Below are 15,210 nucleotides of genomic sequence, written 5' to 3' on the forward strand. Positions count from 1 at the left end.
GCCTGCTGAACGCTGGGGACCCTAGTCCCGCTCCGCTCCTTGGGGGGCCGCGGGCTCGTTGTGCTCGCTGGGTGCCGTAGGCGCGGCGCGTTCCCCTCCTTTTGCTGTGAGGACAGGGCGCTCTTGCCACCTCTGCTCGCCGAGCCTCTGAAGTGCAGCGCGGGGAGCTTGCCTCGCTCTGCCTAGAGACTGACCGAGGGTGTTGGCTCGCTCCGCTTGGTGGGACCCCGGGGGCAGGAGCTCTTGGCTCGCGTTGGTCAGTGGGTCCTGCTGCGGGGATGCCCATCTTCCACCTGTTGCCTTGTTCTGAGCTTCTTTGAGGCGCTCGTGCGCGTCTCTTCCTGCCCCGGGTTCCCCCGGCTTGCTCATTGGGGGAAAGCTGCCGGAGTTCCTGAGCTTCCTTTCGGACTCTCCCATCTGGACTCTGACCCGTCTCTCCAGACTCAGGGGCGCCAGTAAAGCACCCCAGTACTGCTGGGTGAGGCGCTTACAGCTGTTGCTTGTTGTCCGCAGCTTGTTTGCTCCGGCTGTTCCGATGTTACCCTATTGGGTAACGGGCGCCGCAGCTGGGATCGTCTCCCTGCATCTCATCCAGAAACTCCTCTTCCCCTACTTCTGGCACGACCTTAAATACCTGCTGAAAGTGATAAAATATGGGCTGACCATGGAGATCTACAGGCTGCGAGGGAAGATTTTCACGGTGCTGGACAGGTTTGTGAAACAAGCTGAAAGGCAGCCCCACAAGCCATTCATCGTCTATGAAGGAGATGTTCACACCTACCAGGACGTGGACAGGAGGAGTAACAGGGTAGCTCAGGTCTTCCTGCAACAGGGAGCGCTGAAAAAGGGGGATACCGTGGCCCTGCTGATGAGCAATGAACCTGACTTCATTCATGTGTGGTTTGGAGTGGCCAAGCTGGGCTGTGTGGTGGCTTTCCTCAACTTCAACGTCCGCTCCAGGTCCCTTCTGCATTCTATCCGGAACTGTGAGCCCAAGATACTCATTGTGGGAGCAGGTACAGTATATACTTGTTTTGTATACTCATGCTTTAACCTCATACACTGCATTTCTCCCCACCTCCTTTCTTTGGAGACCTGGTTTAGACAGATAATGTAATGTTTGTATTAAAGTAGCACCAAGAGGCTCACAAATCATGAGTGGGTCCCTTTTGTGCGGTAGGCTTATGAGGATATAGTTCCTAACCCAAGCAGCTGACAGTCTTAAAAAGTTTTGTGTTATTTGTGTGGTATAGATGAGATGAGACCGCTACAGACTTACAGTAGACAACTAACATTTAGGAGATGGCATGTAATAACCAGGGGTAGCTCACTTTGTTAGCTTCCAAATTATGGGTGGATTTTTGTTGAGTGTTCAGAGGAGATAGAACTCCTTTTTCGACCTGCATGTATTGTACAATGTAATTAGTTTTTATGAGAGAGGGCCCCAAACCAAAACCACATATCCAAAACCAGAGCTTGATTGGTAAACAGCTTCAGCATCCAAATCCAGGTGCTAATTTTTGCAAACGGCTCTTTATCTTTATTAAAAAACTAAGCAAAATCTCAGACTGGAACATTTCTGATCTTTGGGGTTGGAGTGTGTGTGTTTCAAAATTTACACTCTAAATATGCAGCTTTGTCCCATCTCTAAAATTATTACCTCTACCTGCACTCTGTGCCTTGTTTCTGGTTTTCTACGTATTGCTGTGCCTTTACTAGGCTGCGAGAGGGATTTTGTACCCTTTTCACCTGATTGGTGGAATTTCCTTCTTCATGCTATCTACAGTGGTGATTTTCTATTTTTAAAAGTAATCCTAAAACTTCCCCCTGATTATTTTTAGTTTCATTGGATGTTTTGTACTACTGTTCGTATGGGTGTTTGAAAAATATGAGTGGAGAAGAGTGTTATTTACGCAAGCTACTGAAATGAGAACCAGCAATGCAAATTCAGCAGGATCACAAAACACATAATGACTACAGTAGGTGGCAGATAGTTTTCCTATCCCATTCAAAAATTTTCCTGCTCCTCATTGTGATGAAACTAAATCTTTTCAAAGTTTTAAGAGTGAGACCCCCCAGAATAGCCAAAAGCTTGGTGATTACGATGCCCACCTGTGATGAGGGAGACCCTGCAAATGAGGCCAAGTAGGAGCTTGATCTCCTACATTCCAACTGAGGGCTGTAACCACCAGACTTTGACTATTCTAATGTGAGGGCTCTTTCAGTCTCTCTTGTTGGGGCTGTTTCACTTTGTATAAATAACTAAGTGAGTGGGGGGCACGGGATGAGACTGACTGCATAGCCTGGTGGAAGACTCTCACCTGGGAGGTGGGAGAAAATGGGTCTGAAAGTTTCAGTTAACAGTTTCTGACCCCCCCCCCCCCACCAAAAAAAAGTTAGGTTGAAAAATTCCCAACCATCTCTAATAATGACCTATTGAGTTTACATTTTTCTTGTTCCCTGCTTACCTTATTCAATATATATATAAAATATCTCAATGTAATAGTTTAAAACAGTTAATCCTGCTGGATTGATGGTATTTAGTGTTAGAGTGGAAGGAGGAAATTCGCTTCTGTGAAACTTCTGCTCACTTACGAGATCCTGCCACCCTTACCTATATTGAAACTATAAGGACAAAGTGAGTAGTAAGGTACTACTTAAGATGAGTAAGGGCAGTGGAATCTGATCCTTAAAAGAGCCAAATCATGCAGTCCTACCTAGGCTAAATGAGAGTTTTTGACAAAAACTGTAAATTGTATCCCTTACTGCAGGAAGTTGTATGGACGCAGTAAGTGTTAACAGCATAGATGTAGTACCAGAGTCACCCCAGCTAGCACAGGAAAGTGAACATGGAACTTCCTGGCACCTGTAATGGTAGCTGAACCCTTCCAAGGGTTTAACCGTTGACAGTACATGCAGTATTTCCAGCTCTGGAGTTGCTTGGGGCTTTCCACTGAGAGAGGGTTGCTTTGTCAGTGGCCCCTGACAACTCAGGCTGCTCAGGGGGATGTGCAGAATTGTATCCCCTAGCTGTTCTGATTAGGGCTCCTTTTTGACCAGTGTTTCCCACTTTTTTTTCCCCCTAGCTTCACTGACTGCCTAGGAGCCTCCTGGCAGAGGGGAAATTTCTGTTGCTTTCTGCCACTGCTGTGTGCCCTTGTGGAAGTTTTGTCGCTATGGCTCCTGAACCCTGGTTTATGCTGGCAGAAGTCAAGATAAACTAGGAATGAATTTAGATCATAGTCTATGAATGCCCTGGAGAAGGGGAATGAGTGAGATATTTTCAGGAGCTTGTGAATTCAGAACAGCTACTATGACATACAAGCAGCAGAATCCTTAATCAGCTTTTAAAGGGGAAATTGTTTTCTTGATAAAATAAATGTGAATTATTATCTAATACCTAACTTGATTATTTAAACTAAATGATAAAAATAAGAATTATGAGACATCCAGAGCAGCACGGAGTTAAAGACATGCAGTGTGGACTCTTATGGACTGTTCCAAGATGGGATTTGGCTCTCCATTTTGATTGCTTGCTTTTTCCCTTTCCTGGAAACTCACTGGGTCCCCTACCTGAGTCCGTGCCTCCTTCAGATACATCCCAGTGTTTGATCAGTAGTATATGCTAAGTATTTGTAGTTCCTGTACACATTCTAGAATCTTTTGCATGGTCTTCAGTGCATTTCAAGGGAGGCATGGCAGCCAACATAGATTCTTAGCTACATCTGATGACTCCTACAAGCTTTTGCCATAGGTTCTGGAACCATTTTTATAGTGGGGGAGCTGAAAGCCATTGGAACCAAATCCTGTGTATAATGGAAATCACTTCAAACCAAGGGTGCTGCCATACTTCCAGCACCTATGGCTTTTGCTGAACACAATTTAGCAGGAACAGAGAGCCTTTTTGACAGGGAACTAAGTATATGGAGGGAATGCATCTAAAAATGGGGAGTTTGGGACTGGCCTTTTATTGTTCAAAGGATCATTGGTGGCTACCTGGATTGTCACAGCTTATTTAGCATATGCATCAGAGTGCCCTTCAAATATTTTGTCAGCAATATTTCATAAAACTTTTTGAATGAACTGACTAAGATTTTGCTCAGTACACGTTGATCTCATAATCTGATTTCTGTCAGTTATTACTGAGGGTTCATATTTGCCTGCCAATAAATAATTGCATTATTTCCTTGCTCAGAAAAATAGAGAAAACCTTTTGTATGACTAGCAATGCAGGATGGTAGTTTAGAACCAAAAGGTGTATTGTCTATTATTCGAATGTCACAATTAACAATTATTTATGTATTCAGGTTGTTTGCATCATGTCACAAACCTGCTCAATTGTTCGTAGGGAAGCAGGAGAAGGAACAGGGCGTGGGGGAGATCTCCACCTTCAATAACGCATGAATTTTCCCAGGGAAGCCATGTAGTTAATGTATGTTTGTTCAGAATGTATTGTGTAAACAACACACAGGACTGCTATTTACTCTATTATAGTTAAAGATTAGGTATAATAACAACTCATTGCAAAACAAACCCTAAAAGTTTCTTAGTATGTTGCTAAGAAAAATAGAGAGAGCTTAAGTTCACAACCTGTGACTTGCTTTACCATCTGCTTATGTACATGTACCAGGAACCACCAGAAATGATGTATTGCATTTCTTCCAAGAGAGCTGTTTATTCCGGACATATGGGTAATACAAGTGTAAAATGAGCATCAGGTTTTTAAAAAACATCTGGTGGAGAAATTCAGTGTGCATTAAACAATACATCAACATTGGACATAGTCTTGGATCTTTTTACATTGGTATAAGTGCTCTTTGGAAATATATTAGTACAACGGAGAGTTTATCTTCAGCTCACATTGTTCATGCATGATGCAGAATTAATCTAAGGCTTCCGGCTCTTTTAATATTAGGAAAATATTTAGCTATTTCTGATTCTTTTTTTCCTTCAGGAAATTGCTTATGGTTTTTTTGCTGTGCTCTCCTATCTAACCTGGAATCTCTTTCAAGATAACAAATGGCTACAAACAGTTCAGATACTGTTCCAAATTTTTAATACCAGAGTGCAACTGAAAAGTCTTTTGTAGAACCAACTCACAGTATTAATATTCAATACTAGGTGAAAAAAACAAACCCGTACACAGAAACAGAAACTTTAGGTTAACTGAGTAATTTTAGAAGTGGAAACAGTAAATCAAGGATATTTTCAGTCTGGGCTTGATCTTAATTAATTGGAATAACATAAATATGTGCTTCAGTCTAGGAAGTGGGAACCACTGCCTTTCTGCCATTCTTGAATCCTAAATGACAGTTTAAATTGGACTGTAACTATGATATTTTTCCCCTTAGAAAGGATTGCCTGATTAGACCATAGGGTAGTCTTATGACCACAGCCCCCTTCTTGCTTGACTTGTCTGCAGTTTAAATATAATTGACATTTCTCAAATACATTAAGAACTCAGTGTAAATTTATTTCTAAGACTACTGCACTGAAAAATAAAAAATCAGAATTATACCTGAAATTCTGAATGACCATAAAATCAGTGACCAATTTCTTAGTGTTCTTTATGCTCAGTAAGAACATAAGAATGGCCATACTGGGTCAGACCAAAGGTCTATCCAGCCCAGTATTCTGTCTACCGACAGTGACCAATGCCAGGTGCCCCAGAAGGAGTGAACCTAACAGGTAATGATCTAGTGATCTCTCTCCTCCCATCCATCTCCACCCTCTGACAAACAGAGGCTAGGGACAGCATTCCTTGCTCATCCTGGCTAATAGCCATTAATGGACTTAACCTCCATGAATTTATCCAGTTCTCTTTTAAACCCTGTTATAGTCCTAGCCTTCCCAACTTCCTCGGGCAAGGAGTTCCACAGGTTGACTGTGCGCTGAGTGAAGAAGAGCTTCCTTTTATTTTTTTTTTTAAACCTGCTACCCATTAATTTCATTTGGTGGCCCCTAGTTCATATATTGTGGGAACAAGTAAATAACTTTACCTTATTCACTTTCTCCACACCACTCATGATTTTATATACTTCTGTCACATCCCCCCCTTAGTCTCCTCTTTTCCAAGGTGAAAAGTCCTAGCCTCTTTAATCTCCCCTCATATGGGACCTGTTCCAAACCCCTAATCATTATAGTTGCCCTTTTCTGAACCTTTTCTAATGCCAGTATATCTTTTTTTGAGATGAGTATTGTATGCAGTATTCAAGATGTGGGTGTACCATGGATTTATATAAGGGCAATAAGATATTCTCCGTCTTATTCTCTATCCCTTTTTTAATGATTCCTAACATCCCGGTCGCTTTTTTGACTGCCGCTGCACCCTGCGTGGATGTCTTCAGAGAGCTATCCACGATGATGCCAAGATCTTTCTCCTGATTAGTTGTAGCTAAATTAGTAGTCATAAACACAGGAAAAATAGTTTTCTGTAAATAAGCCAATGCTGCTTTGGCACCAATTCCATAAAATTGCAAACATTTCTGGGGATGAGAAACACAAGAGACAATAAATCATGGTAGTGGCTCATTTTTTACTTGTAGTCTGTGTATGTTTGGAGAATGGTGACATCTGTTGCTGCTTTCTGCCATGCCATTTGCAAGGGGATAATTTTGGATTAAGCAGACCACTAGAAACACTGCAGTTGTGTCACTAGTGTAGACACTTACTTCAGCGACGGAAGGGGTTCTCTGCTCTCCGAGGCAGTAGCTAAGTCAATAGAAGATTCTTTCACAGATCTCGCTATGCCTATACCAGAGCTTAGGTCTACATAAGTACATTGCACAGGGCATGAAATTTTTCAGTCTTGAGCAATATAGTTAAGCTGGCCTAGCTTTGCAATGTAGACCAGCCCAAGTATCCATAACTAAACTGCAATGCATGAAGGCAGATTACCTTGCCAGATGAAATCTGGAGAGAAACATTAACTACACTTCTCATCTGAAACTTGACTGTAAACTACCCAAGACTGGGTGTGGCCAAGAGATGGTAGTTATTGCTAGTGGGTTTTCATGGAGTGCTGGCTAAAATTTAAAGCATGGGAGTGACAGCAACTGTATGTACCATTGTTTGTCCTTTTCTACATGAAGTCCACCCGACCCACAGGGCACCAGCACCTGATTATATTCCCTTACTCTCACAGAGGTGAATCGGGCTCCTTGTATTTTGCTAACATAACTCTAAAACATTGAAAAACTTGCTTTAAGTTTAGCTTTCTGTAAATACATTATAAAATAGGTAACAATGTTGTTTTTATTTTTTAAGATATGCTTGGGACATTAGAGGAGATTCTTCCTAGCCTCCAAAAAGATATTGGTGTTTGGGTAATGACAAAAGACTGCACTCTGCCAAGTGTTAATACCCTTTTAGACAAACTGGAAACTGCATCTGAAGACTGTGTACCAGTTAACCTCCGCTCTGCAAACAACCTCAAATCCTCTGTACTCTACATTTTTACTTCAGGAACTACAGGTACAGCTCTTTTTTTCCCATGTTTCCATCATTTCCTGAAACTGTTTATGAAACCATCAGTTAATGTGTCTGTATCAGACACTCTAAATGTCTCACTTCAGCCTACAGGAGAAGGTATCAGAAGCTCAAGAAAGGCATTGGTCGTTTCCAAGGCTGTTGGCATAGGGGATCCCGCAGAGGTAGCTCCTTTTTCCCTGCCCAGCCGAATTGCTTAAATCCTGGGGCAGGGCATTATGCCCTTTTATTAAATAGCTACTATTACTGGTGCCTGCTAGTCAACACTGCAAACATAATACTAATATTTTGTGATTCTGTAACACAGCTGTAGAGCTAATGTGTACACCTAGAACTTTACAACATCCTTTTAGAACAAGTTACTATGCACTTATTATGAAGTGGGTCTTCATTAAGCTGCTTTGAATGCAGGTCACCAAAGAGACCGAAAATAGGATTAAGTTACTAGCCTTTTAGTTTAGAAACAGATGGCTGGTTTCATTACCATTGCTCCAGTGGCTAAGAAGTTAAGACTTTTAAAAAAAACTCTGATCAGTGGCATAAAAAGCAGCATCATGATGTTAGGTTAAACAGATTGGTGTTTCTTATTCAACTGAAAACTAACTTGTGGTTTCAGTCATGAGATGTTTTAAAAATAACTTGCATCTTACAACTTGTTTTCCCTGCCCAAGCATAATTATTTTATTGATTTTTATTTGCCTCCATAGAACCATATGTTAGTTTATTTTAGAACTAAATTCTGTTTGTTTTTTAAAGTAATTAAAAAAACCAGAACTGTTGCAAACATTATTCAGAGATTAACTATGTTTGAAATAGTGATGAAAAAATATAGCAGAGCTTGCTACTGTGGATAGAAATTTTGTTCTGAATACTCTTAGTTAAATCATGTTATAGACTTCCCTAGGTAGTCTGTAACCTAGTTCTCAGTGTCATTTAAGGCCTCCATATGAAGCTGAGGTGGAAAGATGCAATGCCCAGAATTAATCTAATATAGTTTAGTTACTTACAGAGGTAAGAAAATTTGAGTGATTGTATGTAGCCTATGCACACTGAAACTTTTATCTCTTTTAAGTACAGTGTGATTGCAAGAAGAGCAGTTATTTAGCATGAATAAAAGTTTAGAGGGAATTGAATCATTATGTTTAAAATCATGTCTTGTGCAATCTGATTCATCTAGTACAAACAAATCCAGCCAGTAAGAGTGAAGGCTGATTCCTAAAGGAAGGAATCTTTCCTTCACATAAAGCACTGCACAGTGAGCTATTGGTAGGTACAGTATGGTTGGCAGGTTTGTGTGCCTCTGGAATGTCAAGTAGAGGCCACAGTCAGAGCCAGACAGGAGGAAATACTCAATGAACCATTGATCTGATCAGTATGGAACGTCTTTTTTTTGTCCTGCGGGTGTATAATTAATCGATCATCCTTGGAAACGATATGTACTTGTGAGTGGCTCTCACCCCAAATACAGCTGTATAAACGTGCTCAGATTACTTAATATAAACTCCTAATTGGTTTTTAATTTTGTATATTTAAGATCAATTTTGCAGTCTTTGCTTGTCTTTCTGAGTTTGGAGCACCATCAGCTGTCGTTGTTTAATGTGAGAACAACATTCATCCAGGAGCACAAGAAAGAGAAAAAAGTTTTTAGAACTCTTTTTCAGAAGGCAAATATCTTACTGCTTCCCACATCTTCTAAGGAGCTAGCTTTTGGGATTGGGGGTGTCAAGCAGAGGCAGGGAAGCCCTTGAATCTTACTGGAGAGAGATGCCATGAAATCAGTGTCAGGTGATGATAGTAAAGAATCCTAGAAAGAGCTAATTTCTTCTAACACTGAACAAGGATTAGAAATAAGGAAAATGATGTTGGTTTATAAAGCTTCTGCTTCAGCTTCACTGTAGTGCTTGTGTCTAGAACTTCCCCAGTCTGCCTCCGAGCAGGATCCCTCGTACGGTTTCAAAGAAACTCTACATGTCCACACATAGATTGCTGTGTGTGAAAAACCAAAATGAAATGGAGCAAAGCATGACAGCTGTGATTTCGTAGATTTCCACCATAACGTCAACCATCCATCCATGAAACTCTCTCTAGAGTACTACCACACCAGCATCAAATTCCTGGACACCACTATCAGCTTCAGCAATGAAACCCTACAGACAACTATACATAGGAAACCCATCGATCGCCACACTTATCTTCACACATGTAGTAACCATCCCCAAACACACCAAGAAATCTTATCTACCAGGCACTCGGATATCATAGAATGTGCACTGAGGACAGAGTCCAGGTACAAACCTTAACACACTTAAAATCACCTTCACCACACAAGGAAACTCCATCAGAAAAGTAGATCACATGATGGAATGGGCTACCGAAATAATCTGACAGAACCTGCTTTAATATGGGGAGGGGAAACAAACCTCCCACTGTACAACCCTAGTCACCTAATACCCAGCACTAAAACCCACACAGGGAATCATGAAACTTGCACCCCAGACTTGATGGGGACCACATCCTCAAATAAATCTTTCCCAGACTCCCTCTTCTGGCCTTCAAAGAGCCCCCTAGCCTCGCCAAGCTTGTCATCAGAAGCGAGCGAGCTCCCCATACACTAGGACATACCAGCTCAAAGCAGTACCATCCCCCACTATAACACCAGATGTGAAACCTGCAGATATGTCCTCACTGTTATGAGGATCAGTACCCCCCACAACACACCTTTCAAGCAGTGGCATAGCCAGGCGGAGAAAACAGGGGGAGCGTAGATTTAAAAAGGTGCCACCCGCTAGTACTCCCCCAGCAGCGCTGAAGGACCCCCCCCACCACTGGAGCGAGTGAAGTACTGCTGAAGACCCAGAGCACCGCCGGGAGAGTAAAAATTAAAAAGGCGCCAAAGAATTAAAAAGACTCTACTTCCGCTTGGTGGGGGAGCGGCCGCTGCCCCGCTCCCCGCCTAGCTATGCAACTGCTCTCAAGATCCATGGTTTCTACCCATGCCTATCATACCAATGTGGTGAACCTTATCCAGTGCACCAACTGCCCTAATAACTACGTGGGGAAAAACCGGACAATCACTGCGCTCTCAAAGGAACTCGCATAGAAAAATGATAAAAGACAAAAACTTGGATGAACACTATTCACAAAATGATCACTGCATATCTGACCTCTGAATCCTCGTCCTCTAAGGAAAGGGAACTTAAATTCATAACTCTGCTAGACACCAAAAATCATGGACTTAATAAAGACACTGGATCTGTTCTACCCTTGTATTTAGCTTGACACTCTGGGCATGTCTACACTTAAAACGCTGCATTGACGCCACTGTAGTGCTTTAATGAAGATGCTTTTAGTCAATGAAAGAGAACTCTCCTCTTCCACTTTGTTAATCCACTTCCCTGAGAGGCAGTAGCTATGTTGATGGGAGAAGTTTTCCCACTGACCTAGTGCTGTCTACACAGGGGGCTAGGTTGGTGTAACTACATCACTCAGGGGTGTGGATTTTTCACACTGCTGAGCAACATAGTTATATGGATATAGGACCCGAACTCTGGTTACCTCTCCCGGACCTGAAGCAGAGCTCTGCGTAAGCTTGAAAACTTGTCTGTCACCAGAAGTTGGTCCAATAAAAGATATTACTTCACCTACCTTGTCTATTTTATCTATACATCAGGCCTGGAGCTCCTTCATATTGCTTCACATCCTGGTCCATCTGTTGTTGAATCAGATGACCCAGTGTGCAGTGAGTTGATGCAGCTATGACTTGCTTGCATACCCCTTACTTCTATAGGACCAACAGACCTAGTGCCACATTAAACTTGCAAACAAGTTCTTAGATGTCTGTTTAGCTAAGTGGCTAGCAGAAAAATTGGCTCTAGAATATAGAAAGGTAGGTAATATTAGTGTTGTTGAAGTTCGTAACAGACTGGATACTCATGTACTCAACAAAAGTGAATGTTGACCTCTCTGTAATGTATAGTTTTATGTCTTTACAGGTCTACCAAAAGCTGCAGTTATTAGTCATCTGCAGATCCTAAAAGGAGCTGCTGGATTATGGGCATTTGGTGCTACTGCAGATGACACTGTTTATATAACTCTCCCTCTTTACCACAGTGCAGCTTCTGTCCTTGGCATTGCTGGATGTATTAAATTGGGTAGGCTCACTTTATTTTATAGCGTTGTTGATTGAAGAGGGGATTAATTTAGAACTGCATTAAAACACAGTGCAGAATCGTTATCAGTGGAGTTAATTAGACTTGGCTTGTATCTTCCTTTCTAAATCAAAAAACAAATGAATCTGGAAATAATTGTAACCAGTTTTGTGATTCCATTGACTAGGTTTTTTTTTTGTTTGTTTGTTCTTTTTAAGAAACTGCAGTAAGGTCCATATTGTCCACTTTTATTTTAGAAAATTAAGTAAAATTCTGTTCATCCACGGTTTTGTTTTTGGCATTAGGGTAACAGGCCCTTAAATGAAATTGGCCTCAGAACCCCTGTTGCAGTCCAGGTGTGCCTGTGTTGGTGTAATGAGGCGGGTGGGGCTGCCCTGGGAGTTAAAAATGAGAGTTCAGAGGCTTGAGAAGGGAATTCGGAACTCAAACCCTGAGGGGAAGCTTAGAAGGAGAGTTCAGAACCCAGAATTTAAAAGGGGAGAGTGTCTAGAGTCCTGAGAGTAAAGAGCTCAGAGGAAGGACAGGGCTGGGCTGAGAGCTTCAGCGAGGAGATGCCCGTGAAGGATGAAATGGTGTGAGTTCCCAGTTTAGGCAGTGAACCCAGAATAATAGGCTGGTGAAGGCAGTTGGGGTCACCTGCAAACTTCTCCAGGCTAGAGAGCCATAACCAGGGAGGGCTGAAGGCTGCGAGCAGTAGAGGGAGATGCTGAGCCAGACAGCTGAAGACGGAAGACCAGAGAGGGCTGAAGGCTGGGGAACAAGGGAGCGACAACCTTGCCGATATCTCCAGGCAAGAGCCGGAACCCTATCCGGGAAGAAAATAGGGTAGATAAACATCTGAGGTGAGGCGAGGTGCGGGGTGAGATGCCAGAGTTGTACCTGGGAGCTGGGCTGAAGCAAGATGAGGGATGTCTGAGCCACACTTAGTGTTGGATTGTTGGACCTAATCTGCTGTTTGGACTGCACTGAGGGATTCTGGTTTATGGTAGCGGGACTTTTGGTAATAAAATAATGCCCCTTGCCCTCTCCCCACAGGGCTATTTATACATTTCAAATGCTGTATTGAGTTTATTTGAGGAATCAAGAGGGGAAAGTGAGGCAATGGGCCACTTGCAGGGCTTCCTTGGGGCCAAGAGGAGACCACACATTTATAGGATAACAACCCTAAACACAAGCTGTTCTTTTTAAAGTCTTAAACTTGCTATAGGCTTACAGTTAAGCAGATCCATAACTTTGTAGAATTGGACTGTTCTCATGTGTAAAGTTATGCACGTGTTTAACTGTCTGCAGGCTGTGTAAACACACCAGCATAAATATTGCTGGAGCTCTGTGACTCCCCCACTGACACATTTCACTGTAATGGACAAGGTCTGTGAATTTAGACCTGTCCGTAAAACAAACACATGAGAATGTCGTTTGTATTTGAATCAAAGTTCTTACCTTTACATGACTCTGTGGTACCTGAAGCAGCATTCTTGTCAAGTTCACAAAACCAGTGTTTCCTGTTTTTATTTTCTTAATAAGGTGCAACTTGCGTCTTAAGAAAGAAATTCTCAGCTAGTCAATTCTGGAGTGACTGCAAAAAGTATAATGTGACTGTTATCCAGTATATTGGAGAGCTTTGTCGTTATCTTTGCAACCAGCCTGTGGTAAGTGGAATTAAAATGATGGTTATCCTACCATTTGGTTATTCACTAAACTTTATTTGCATGCTAGCAGTTGTAGCTGTATTTACATTAAAAGGGAAATGTGAAAAGTAATTTTAAAAGAAAAAAATCTGTCCCCTCCACCCCTCTTTCCGTGCAAGGTTGCTGCTGCGTCTGTGACTGCCAATAGATTGGTTCTGGGCAAACTGAACTGGCACCAAGGAGTTGATACCATATTTAAAGATGTAGGGGAAAAAATTGAATCAGTTTTATTTTATTTGGAAAAGAAAATATTCATGCTCAAACTTTAGCCAAGGGTAAGTCTAGAGTACCTATGTTAACATTAATGCATTTTCAAAATCTTGGTTCTTGTGATCAACTTAAATAGACACTGTCAAGTTTTGTAGGCCTACTTTCGGCCCTACTAGCTTTATTTTGGCTTGTGGAACATGCATGCACATAGGCCATCCCTCTGCTCTGTTCTTGAAGGTTTTATAGGGGTCAATACAGTTCAAAGGATCAAGAGAAAATTGTTTCAAGTTCCTATTAGTTTGCCCTTTAGAATTTTCAGCCTTAACTGTGCAGAACAATGTGTCTACCCCTTCTAGAAGTACACATGGAGGGAAGAGGGAGCCTTTCCCTCTTCCTGTCCTTATGCCACACTTGGGCAAAATGGGAGTTCCTGATTTCTGTGGCTGCAAAGTCCCTAGGGGGAGGTGTCCCCATCTGCAATAACTTCCACAAAGGGGAAGAACCATGAATTGGCTAGCAGAGTGAACACACTGCTCCCAGGTCTGGAAGGCCTCATATCTGACCTCCAACTGGGCAGACTAGTGACTATCCACAATCCAGCCATGTATCTTTAGCATGTTGGTCACTAACCAAAACTTCCAGCTATGTAGAAACCGAAAAACTTGGCATAATTAAGTCCTCAGCAGTGTCTTAGGTATAAGGAATATATAGATATTCTGTCCAAAAAATCAAGTACACTTGACATAATATAGGAAACAATTTGTTACCATCCACTAGAGATATTAGGTTTGCACTCTGTGTACATAAGTCTTATTAGCTCTCATAAATTACATACGTAGGTTAAAAGCTGATATAGCATTTTAGTTGGAAGCTGCATTCAGTGGTGGTATTAAAACCGGGGCATTAAATTATGCATGTCTTAAAAGAACTTTCTGATTTGCTTAAACAGAGAGCAAAATAAGGAAGATTCGAATATTTAAAATAAAAATGCATGTTCGAGTCAGGGATTTTGACTGAGATGTACACACAAGTGCATGTGTACTCCTGAAAATATGGGCCTGATTCTTTAATTCAGTGTGTAAAAGCAATTTGAGCAAAATTGAAAAGTTTTGCTACATTAGGGAAGTTGGGTAAACTCTGGTGCCAGTGGTCACAAGCATTTAGTGGGATTGCACTGGTTGTAAAGTAGCCCAGAATCTGACCCTTTACATTAACGAACAGAACCTATGTTTTAGGTTTTTATAAAATTGTATCTAGCATATGACATAGTAAAGAGTTCTGTAAATACACCTCTATATAATAGATCTGGCTTCATTATTTGATGTATGGATAATAAAGTTGGGGATGGATTCTTCCTTACTTGTACCTGTAAAGTGCTATCCAAGCACAACCGCAGTATTTTATATCCTTTTTCCACAGGTGTAAATGAATATATAAGGTGCCTGGCAATGGAGAATCAGACACTTAAGGCTCTTCTGTATTCAGAATAATTTGTATAAATTAATTCTTCTTAAGTCCTTCAGGGTAGGTCTAGACTGTGTTTGGGAGCAACCCACAGATGTGTTTTATTGGGGCTAAAAATAGCTGTGTAAAGATGGTGTTTTGATGATGTGGCTTGGGCTCACAAGCCACACCTCCCAGGCTTGAGACCCTGA

At 41.8% G+C, this 15,210-nt stretch overlaps 1 protein-coding gene across 1 annotated transcript in view; it reads left to right on the forward strand.

The window, feature by feature from the left end:
- Positions 1 to 535: 535 nt before the first annotated feature.
- The window catches only part of SLC27A6 (solute carrier family 27 member 6), a 55,741-nt gene continuing 41,066 nt past the window's right edge, over positions 536 to 15,210 (forward strand). Inside the window, exons 1-4 of the mRNA XM_073346228.1 lie at positions 536 to 1,016; positions 7,267 to 7,473; positions 11,481 to 11,639; positions 13,182 to 13,306. Of these exons, the coding sequence (XP_073202329.1) occupies positions 536 to 1,016; positions 7,267 to 7,473; positions 11,481 to 11,639; positions 13,182 to 13,306 (972 nt within the window). The remainder of the gene's footprint in view (positions 1,017 to 7,266; positions 7,474 to 11,480; positions 11,640 to 13,181; positions 13,307 to 15,210) is intronic.

Source organism: Lepidochelys kempii, chromosome 5 (assembly GCF_965140265.1).
Source record: "Lepidochelys kempii isolate rLepKem1 chromosome 5, rLepKem1.hap2, whole genome shotgun sequence".
Taxonomy (NCBI): domain Eukaryota; kingdom Metazoa; phylum Chordata; order Testudines; family Cheloniidae; genus Lepidochelys; species Lepidochelys kempii.